Source organism: Hypanus sabinus, chromosome 8, assembly GCF_030144855.1.
Source record: "Hypanus sabinus isolate sHypSab1 chromosome 8, sHypSab1.hap1, whole genome shotgun sequence".
Classification (NCBI taxonomy): Eukaryota; Metazoa; Chordata; class Chondrichthyes; order Myliobatiformes; family Dasyatidae; genus Hypanus; species Hypanus sabinus.
In genome coordinates this window covers 145,333,522-145,343,795 of record NC_082713.1, presented here as the reverse complement: position 1 = coordinate 145,343,795, position 10,274 = coordinate 145,333,522, and the positions used below count along the sequence as shown (strand labels likewise).

Here is a 10,274-nt window from a genome sequence, read left to right as displayed (position 1 = left end):
TCACCTGTCCACTGAATTTTCCCCTCCCTCCATCTGGTTCCATTTGTTCACGATCCCCTCCACATCTGGTTCCATCCATCACCTCCACACTTCTCTGTTAGAGAATTCCAGCCATTCTGAGAGAAGAAATCCCTCATCTCCAAATAGAAGGGCCATTTCTTATTCTGAGGCCAAATTACATAACTCCAGATATCCTCACCAGAGGAAATAGCTTATCAATGACACTACTGGAATCTTATGTTTTAATAAGATCACCTCTTATTCTTCTAAACTCCAAGGAATATAACCTTTCCTCTTTACCCTATGGACTGAAACAAGTAACCTCCTGTTTAAATATATAATTTTTAAGTATGAAGGGGGAAACCAGGTTTCTGCATTGCAGAGGAAGTCCCACCTGCAATCTGCAAAGCTGCACAAAAGGTCAATATTCCTGTCGCCTTCCCAATTACTCCGTGTACCTGCATGCTAGCTCTTTGCACTTCAGGAATTGAGGCCACAGATCCCTTTGTACTACAACATTTTCTGTGACCACATGCTAACATGAAGTTTCCCCTGCCTGGTGTGCCCAGATGAGAAGTCACAGCCACAGCAGGCAAGATATTTTAGAATGTCAGGGCACACACAAGGGGCTGAAAGACTTCCTTGTCTTTCAGTTTTATTTTAGTACACTACTTTTAGGGATGATTGCGATCAAACCAGCTCAATTCATGAAAACCAACACTTAACAGATAAATGTTTACGCCAATATTAACTGCACCTGTTGCCCAATCTCCACAAGCTAATTGCTGAATAATGTGATTATGGCTCTCCAAAATAACATGTTAGTGTGGGTTTGAGTTCTCTCAAATTAAAATTATTCCATCCCTGTAAATTAAGTTAAAACATATGAGGGAGTTCTTAGACCTTGGAAAAAGTTCACCATGGAGGCACATTATCACTTTAATGAAATGCTCACCAGTCCTATAGAGGCACTCCATACAGCTGCTTTCAGAACAGGTTTTGCAAACTCAAAACAGCTAATAAGTATTCTATGCACAGGCAACTTGAAATATCCCCCTTCTAGTCTACTCGTGGCATGAAAGGACAAGTATACCTTATCTCGTAGCAAAATATTCCTCACTTTCTCAGTGATAGGCAAGGGTTGCAATTTCTAGAAATTCATTCAGGAACATGATCTTCATGTACTTTTGTTGTCAAAGTATCAATGGGGAGAAACTGGATGAACACAACAAGATGTAATTAATGATGATTGACAGAACTGATTTTGGAGTCCTTGTGCTTTGGCTGGGAGGCAATTTCAAAGGTTTAAATTATATCCTGAGAACTTAACACCATGAAAGTTTATTAAAAAAAACTCTAATTATTTAAACTGCAGATGTAGTAATAAAGGATATCTTAACCCTTTATATCCTTTGGCAATAACGTGGAGTTCGTCGCCAAAAGAAAATAAGGAAAATAACATTGATGTGCTAAAGAGAAAACTAGATAAGGAGTGGATAAGGAACGTGTTAGGACATGAAGAGGATGGAGTACTGGACTAGTTCTCCGAATAGCCTGACTTTGTGCTGCACACTCTATGTTCTACAAGGACTTGCTGCTTCCATTTGTTTTGTTGGTTACTAATCTCTTCCTCTGGTCATGATGGGGAAGATGACTCACACAGCATGTGCAAACCACCAATCAGCACTGCTTGGAAGATGCAACCGATAACACTGATCACACATTCTCAGATGCAGCACAATCAACAGTACAGGTTTGAGTGATGACAGAAATGCTAGTTTTTTTGAGGTGTAAACCTGAAACCAGGAAAAGTGCAAACTCTGCCATTTCAAATATCAAAGTCTATTATCCTACAACAAAATCAAAGGTCAAAGAGATATGCAAAGATCATCAGTTTTTATATCTGGAAAGGACTATATCGGTAGTATCTTTCCAACAACAAAAACAGTCGCACACATAACATCAAAACATTATTACTTTTATGATTAAAGAAACATAACTGTGTAATCTGCATATATAAAAAAAAAGTTTCCAAAATTAGAGTATCTGTCTGGCATTTTCTTGGTTTTTATTTGGACTGTTGGGAGATGTTATATCCTATCAGTCACCTTTTATGGTGTATGGGGTTGAGTAGGATCTGAGATCAGCCATGATAGAATGTTGTAGCAGACTCGATGGGCTGAATGGACTAATTCTGCTCCTATAAGTTCGACTTCTGTACACAACCTTCAGAACAATTTACAACTCAAAAATCAGTATAGGTATTCTGAATATTGACTTTAATAAAAGAAGAATTTCCACAAGTCATGTAAGTTTCTTCTTTCCTAATAGCATTAAAAACAGACCTATCAAAAATGGCGATAATTGTTGTTTCAACAGTCCCTCTGCACAGGAACAACAAAAATCATTCTTCTTCATCTAGATCCTTTATTTTCACATCTATATGTCTGTAGAAATGCCACGCCTTCAGATTGCAGCTTTTCAACACGGCACCAAGCTGATTACCTGGACCTACCTCAAACGTGTCAGGAAAATCAGTGCCCTGTTTCCGTTCATACATGGCATGCATGGTCTGTTCCCATTTCACAGGTGAAACCAGCTGTTTCACCAGTTGCTGCTGGATGTGTTTACTGTGCATGTACTTTTTGCCATCCACATTGGAATAGACAGATATCAGAGGTTTCTCCAAATGGATTCCCGTCAGGACCTCCTGCAGTGGCTGAAGTGCTGATGACATGAGACTTGTGTGAAAGGCGCCACTGACCGGCAGCAGTTTGGTGCGGAGGAAGTGAAACTTCCGGGAATTCTTCTTCAAAAATTCAAGAGCCTATTGAAAGAATTAAGAGTCTCAATAATAAAATTTTATTACACCCTCTCAGAAATCCTATTATAATAGTAACCTCCCTGTTTGCTGGAGAAATAGTGGAAATCAAAATGCAAATCATTATCATATTTTTTGGGACTGCCCTGTTATCAAAAACTATTGGAGGGGGATACACCATGCCCTACAAGACATCTTTAAATGTGAAATACCCTTGGAGAGTAAGACCATATATTTTGGATAGATACCTCAAGAATGGTTGAAAAGAGATAAATATTTAATGAATATACTGTTGGTGGCTGGTAAAAAGACTCTTACTAGGAAATGGTTATCACAGGAGAGCCCAACTTTAAATGCATGGATGGAAATTACAATGGACATTTACAAAATGGAGAAGATAACAGCATCTGCTAATCATAAGCTGGAACAATTTGATTCATACTGGGAAAAATGGTTTAACTACATAATGCCTCATAGGCCTGATTTTATTCTCACAAATCAATGAATCTGTTGAAAAAAAAGATCACTCCCTACTTATACATAGTTCTTTCCTTTTGCTTATTTTTTCTTTCCACTCTTTTCTATAAGTGTATACTTCAGATAAATACTTAGTGGAGATTTGTGATATATATGATTATATGATATATATGTACAATGTCTGAAATACATCTTATGGAAATGTTTGATGAACTTCAATAAAAAAATAAATTACAAAAAAAAGAGTCTCAATAATGAAGGGGAACTATAAATTATAAACATTTGGATTAAGACACTCTAGGCAGAATCTACTGTCAATCATCTATTCCCCTCAAACTAGTACACACACTGCATGAAACTTGAAAGGGACCTTGGCAGCCAGCAGAATCTAGTATTTTTTATTCCAAGTGCTCACTTGCATTTTACCCACTGGCAGTCACTGGACTGCCTTCAGAAGCAGACCCCACAGGTGCTCTACCTTTCTCGTATGCAACCAGCTAACTCAATGCAGGTCAGAGAAGTGAGCTGGCATCTGGCTCTGCTGAACCTTCACATCCAATGTATTTCTGTAAATGTTTAAAATTACATTGAAGTAAATCAGAACAATTCCATGAGCCGCAGCTGAAAAGGTAAAGGAAACGGAACTCTGAGTCAAACGTGCCAGTTTGGCAAAATTGAGGGCAGATTACACACATTTGAAAAGAGAAAATTAAGCAAAGTCTTACTTCAATAATGTATAAAAGTCAAACTACAGAGCACTGTCATAACTTAACCTGTAATAGCAACGGGGGGGGGGGTGTACACACACAGATGGATCCTTGCTGATGGATGCAGAAGCTCTCTTTTTATCTCGTTCACACACAGTTATCACCCACTCCTCAGAACTAGAGTGGAAGCAAGTCATCCCTTGCTCACCAATGACACGCCCGAACCATTTTGTTTTTCTATTTCCTTGATGCAATGTATATTTGTGTCCATTAGATGGCAATCTGTTATTAGGATGGAGATTTGGTATTTCGTTTTATGAAGCAATACAGTAAAAAGAGAGGTGGGTGCATTGTGGACCGACATACAATCTGATCAAATGAAACACCAGTACAATACAATAACACTTCATGGCTGTGGGAACATTGGATTGCCAGGCAATAACTGTGAGCTGGCAGGTCACAAGATCAACCTCTTGATGAGCAACCAAGGAAGAATTTACATAAAAGAGACTTTCCACAGGCTAGACCCTACTACCAAGCTCTGCAGAGTGAGGCCTGCTTAAACAATCCCTCTTTAATTAAGTCTCTTCAAAAACTGAGAAGGGAAATGTGAACCAAACTGTCCACTGGCAAAGGATGCGTGAAAAAAAATGCCCAGGAAGGATCAAAGAATGATGCCACCGTGCATGACGGACGAGGCTCTGCTTGCATCTCTGTGGGGGTCTGGTGGATCCAAGAAGGGACAAAAAAGATTGCAGATTTTGTGCAACTGAACGTTCTGTTGTTTCTTTCTAAATTATTTCTCATTGAAATTGCATTACGATCCCTTAACAATATCGCACTGTAGAAACCATTTCCAAGGCAATATAAATGGTTCATGCCTAGATCCATTTTATATTTCTTTGAAGCTATGAGATTACTCTGCTTCCCTGATCAAATCAAGCAGCAAGCTTCTTCCACCGTCCCTCTGCCAACTTAATAATATCAGTGTCCGTGGCAGGCAGATTAGCCAGCTTCTGCACCCATTAAAGGACAACAATTGACAAATATTTAATGATAGTACCAGTGAGAGATAACCAAAGCACTTAACTACCTTGGCTACTGGGACACTACATCATTATAGTGAACATTTGGAGAGCTAGGCTGGGGCACAGGTGTTGTAAGCATTATTTTCAAAGTCAAATTACTGATCAAGCCTTACTGATTCTGCATGAAGACTTGTAATTTTATGCAAATATTAAGTTTTAACCTTACAACATTTTTTAGTATCTCATAGTTTGAAGTCAGTCTTCTTGTTATTCCTTTTAATATTTTACTTTTAAGTAATATTGCTCCTCTGCAACCCCTGAGATTAAGAACCACCTATTATTTTATAAAGGAAGTGAACTGTAAATGCAAAATATATTTCCATGAAGTGTTCCAGTCACATATGTTAAAATAATTTTTTTAATGTTCCAGTCACATAATGTGTTGAGCTACTTTCTTAGATCAAACGTAATCATGGTATAATGTTGGCATCTCCTGTCTGAATTTAATTCTATTCTGAAATTTGGTGATAGAAGTCCATTTAGATCATGTTTAAATTATTTTAACATATTGGATACACCTTCCCGCAGCTTCTACAAAAGGTATCTGTGCTCACCTGTAAATGTCCAGCAAGCACACGTCCATTGGGAAAGAGGTAGCTAGCCACTTCACACACAGGCTTTTTCAATCCCAAAGACTCACAATGTTCTCGAGCTTCCAAGCAGGCGTTGTTATAACTAGCACTGGCTCGTCCCACAACAGACAGCATGCCACTGGGAATGGAGTCCGATGCCTCCTGCATGGCCTCTGCCCGTACCTTCACTGCGTAAAGAGCTATGATGGAAAGCAACACTAATGAACACAGTATCCATTTCTAAACAATCTGTTGCATTTCGTGGTAGCAATTGGCTGCCTTTAACAATACAATGGGTTAATCAACCTCTAACACAGTGAGGGGTAATGATCTGATCTAAATATCGTCTGAAATACAAACGATTGATGCTTACAATCTTCATCTTAAGGACAAGGAATGAATGTACTATGTAAACCATTAAAGGGAATGCAAAACAAGGTATTAAATACTTGATCAATACATTAATTTTAAAAGTCACAACACGAGAAGAGCCTTCATAAGATTGAGGACACAAGGTATTAACTCATTCACCAGAGGTGGTGAATATTGAGACAGTAACATTCTTGGAAGTGGGTGTAAAACAGTGTAGGAGCCACTTTTCTCATTTCTATCTGCATTGTATTCTGTGCTGTGTGTTTATTGTGGTGGTGAGTCAGGCGGGTGAAGGCGTGGAAAAAGCAAAGGGAATAAGCTACAGATACGTGCTTTATTCTGAGCAGTTTTAGAGTTGGGCCCTGACAGATGTCATATCTCTTGTTGACTGCTTAATTACATTTGAAATCGCTTAACACTACTTAAGTACATTTACTATAGCTAGTTTTACTTTCATAAGTTTCATAGCTTCAACATTGTATGTTTTGCTACTTGCTAATAAAGGAACGAATATATTTCTTTGACTTTGTGGAAAATAATTAATTGGATTGGTCAGAAGGCATGTCATTCAAGGAGAACTACCTGTGAGGTCGTCAGCAGTGGCATTGTTTTGATCGAGTTGCCACTACAAACAAGAGAGCAGGCATTTGAGTTGTTGCAGTAAAGAAATTACTCAGACAGAAGAAAGGTGATCATAGGGACACAATGGTTCATTTACATGCTATGTAAAGATGTCCTCATGTCACCCACAAATCTGAGGCCAGGCAAAATTCAGCAGCATGCTTCCCTGCTGTACAAATCTGTCACCCTCCCAATACCTCTTCAATGATTGCTCAGTATTAATTACCTTACCACAGTAGTAGTCTACAATGGGAAACTAGTAGATCGGTAGATCAGTATTAGTAGATACTGTTTTGAGTCATCTGTTCTCAGCCTCACCTTCAGCAAAGTCCAGTGCTCCTGCAAAAACCAGAGCAGCAAACTCTCCGACACTGAAGCCCGCAGCTCCAACACATTTCTCAACTGCCTACATATGCCAAAAGAAAGACAGCTGCATCAGAAGCAATATTCCACAATGCAGCTTGTAGGTGCGCTATATAATATTGGGTGCAAATACAAGTCTAGCTCGTCATTTCCAATCAAGATAAAAGCTCTCTATCTTCAATATAATTTGTGTATAAATCCCTTATCATTGTTCATTTGCTTCTGGCTGGATAGACCACCACAGACCCATATGTAACTCTCAGTCAATTGCTCCCTCAGCTGATGCAGCAATCGCCTTAACAGCACATGCTATAAAAGGGAAAATAGTTCGCTAGACTTCATATTCCTGAATGACTAACAGTGCAAGTCCTTGCTGAGAACAATGAGTGAGCAGGATCAGGGTTGGTTGCAATGCTTTTCAAAAACAGTCTCAATAAAATCTTGGCCTGGGCATGAAGAACAGAAAAGAGAGAGGAATAACCAGGTTATTTTCAGCTTGGAAGGCTGTAATGAGTGTGCTAGTGCAGAGATTAATGCTGAGGCCCCAGCTATTCATTCTAAGAAGACTACATCTAATGGAACCCATCTGAGTGGCAGTGTGCCCTGCAAGGATGATGCAGACTGGGTTCAAGGCCAGCAGCAAACAATCAGCTGGAAGAACACAACAATTCAAGCAACGTCTGTGAAAGGAGAGGAACTGTCAACATTCTGGGTTGAACCTCCCCCCCCCCCCCCCCAATCAGGCAACTGTGTCTATGGTTTCAGTGGGACATAAAACAACCCAAGTCAATGGGCAAGGAGATGGAATTGCAGGCATTCTTTATTTTGGTAAGAAAATAGAAAGGCATAATGTGTATTAAATAGTGACCGAAAATTACTAATGTTCAGGCAATTTGGTTTATGAATCACTTAAAGTTAATATGGAGCTACAGACATATATGTTAGCTTGTATTAGACAAATTTAAATATGTCTTAAAGTAATTATACTGGCATTAGGAATAGTTTACAGATTTTGACTCCCTACCCCAGGAGTCAACAAAGGTTCACTAGATTCACAGGAGTGGAGGGTGAGGGACTTATCCTATGAAAAAAAACCCAGCAGAGAGGGCGATACCATCTTGAGTTTAGACATATTGACGCCTAGAAGGCTCTATAGGACTCAACTGGCCAGTCTGAAATTAGATAAGGAAGAAATTTCTTCAGGCAGAGGGTAGAGACTCTTGAATTTCTTTCCCCGCTAAAACCAAGGCCTGATGAATGTCTGGGCATCAAGAGGTTAATGCTGGAAAGAAGTAAAACACCACGATTGTTTTTTATTAGCAGGGTAGACTTGAGGAAACAGGGGCCTTCTCTGATTTCTTTGGTTACTAAAGTAAAACTTGGTCTCAGGAACAGAACTGCATTTCAGCTGAAGCTGTAAAACTTTGGGCATAATTCAAAGGGGGCAGGGTAGAATTTAAACCTGTGAGGTGTGAATTAATAAATTTGGAAGACAAAGGTATAAGGGAATGCAGGATAAATACATAAAGTACTGTAGGGCGTTGGAATGTGTCCATAGATTCCTGAAGGCAGCATCCTCCCCAAATTCAGATGTCCAAGTATCCCTAGAATTGTGAGAGAATCAACAGATATGTCACTAAATTATAAACTAGGAAAACCACGATGTCGTCATGACTGTATTGCTGTGTTCTTAAAATTCAATCCAAAATATGTAGCTCGCAGGAAAAACTCAAGAGTTTAAAGCACAGACGGTTCTTACTTCAGGATTTTCATAATTGAGTCTTTCCACCGCCGCCAAGGATGTAACAAACACGGCGGGCTGACAATAAACAGTTTTATTTAACTCTTCCTGCGGTCCGTTCACGCACAATGACAGTAGGTCATAGCCCAGGATCTTGTGGGCGACCTCAAACATCTGCCTCACGCTTTGATACCTCTCCAGACCTTCGCCCATCCCCGCGAACTGGCTGCCTTGGCCGGGGAAGAGTAGCAGCGAGCTCTGGCGAGGGCGGCGTTTCTCAACACGGTCTGGCCGGCTCTGACCGTCAGCCGCCAGCAGCTCAGCGACGTCGGGAGGAGGGAGATCGGAGGACGACAGCTGCCTGCGTCCGGTCCCGGCGCAGGACAGCAACCACTGCCTTCCAGCGCCGCGCCATGTGCCGAGCCTCATACTCCCTCCCAGCAGAGGCAGAGCCGAGGAACTCGAGACCAGACCTCCGCACTGAGCAACGCGTTAATGAGTTCTGACTAAACAAGGTCGGAGCAACTTAGTTCCTACCCACGAAGCGGTCTTTTAAACACCAAAACCTGAAGCTGTCTTGGCCCGAAACGTGGACTGTTTCATAGACGATACGTGACTTGGTGAGTTCCTCCAAAATTTTGTGCGTGTTGCTCAAGATTTCCAGCACCTGCGGAATCTCTTAAATTTATGGAAATTAAGTCCACGTTGTCTGCTGGGAGTTTCCAACATTCAGTTTTAAACGCATAGGACTGGTAATTGTACTTTCGCAACTAATTATCCTTGCTAAAAGCAACTTGGCTAAACCACTGGATCTCTTCTGACGTTAACTTATTTTGACATAGTTCGTGTAATACTGCTTTTCTCGGCGAAAAGTTTATTTTACACTAGTCCTTAGTTAATAACTTTTGACATTTTCTCTTCCTGTTATATAGTTCGTGAAACGTGTTTGTTAGATCAGGTTAATCCAACAGCACTTCCCAGCTGTACAATAATTATGAATTTGACTAAATTAATTTATTTTACTCAGTCTAAATCATTAATATCAATTATAACATTATTGATCGAAAAAGCTTTTCACTTCTATCATAAATGCTCAGAATTCAACGTCAATTAGTTTGTAAAACAATTGCTTTTAGGTACAGAATTAGTACTGGATTAATGTAGGGATGATTTCAGTTACAAATTATAATCATACAGTTACACATTGAGCAAAATAAATGTACTTATTTTAACTATATGGTGAAAATTAAATTAATCCGTTTGAGTTCTGAAATCCTTTGCTGGTAGTTTGTTAACTACCAAGAATAATCTTCGCGGCCTGAAAGGGGTTTTCAATTTCATGCGACGAAGCTGAATGTGAAGATCCTCGACCCTACCGGCTTTGGGGAATGAATATTAACTGTTAATTATTATCCACAACCAACATACAATAAAAATGAATAATGCATCACGTTTATCTTTGCGTAAAGATTTTACAGGACTAAATGCTTTATTTTAGCTGTTTACAAACAA

The 10,274-nt window shown here is 39.7% G+C and overlaps 1 protein-coding gene across 1 annotated transcript; it reads right to left on the bottom strand.

Annotated features, from left to right (window-relative positions):
• Positions 1-1,962: 1,962 nt before the first annotated feature.
• On the bottom strand, positions 1,963-9,270 carry mcat (malonyl CoA:ACP acyltransferase (mitochondrial)). The gene is made up of 4 exons (XM_059978157.1): positions 8,781-9,270; positions 6,977-7,064; positions 5,648-5,865; positions 1,963-2,827 (listed from the first exon to the last, which is right to left on the bottom strand). The coding sequence occupies exons 1-4, from the start codon at positions 9,189-9,191 to the stop codon at positions 2,405-2,407; spliced, it is 1,140 nt and encodes a 379-aa protein (XP_059834140.1). The 5' UTR covers positions 9,192-9,270; the 3' UTR covers positions 1,963-2,404.
• Positions 9,271-10,274: the final 1,004 nt, after the last annotated feature.

Excerpts from the sequence above, each read along its gene's own strand:
- mcat (XM_059978157.1), bottom strand. The coding sequence starts at position 9,191 with ATGAGGCTCGGCACATGGCGCGGCGCTGGAAGGCAGTGGTTGCTGTCC. Across the intron at positions 5,866-6,976 it reads AGCACTGGACTTTGCTGAAG|CTCTTTACGCAGTGAAGGTA; the intron begins GTGAGGCTGAGA and ends TTTCCATCATAG. Across the intron at positions 2,828-5,647 it reads TGCTTGCTGGACATTTACAG|GCTCTTGAATTTTTGAAGAA; the intron begins GTGAGCACAGAT and ends TTCTTTCAATAG.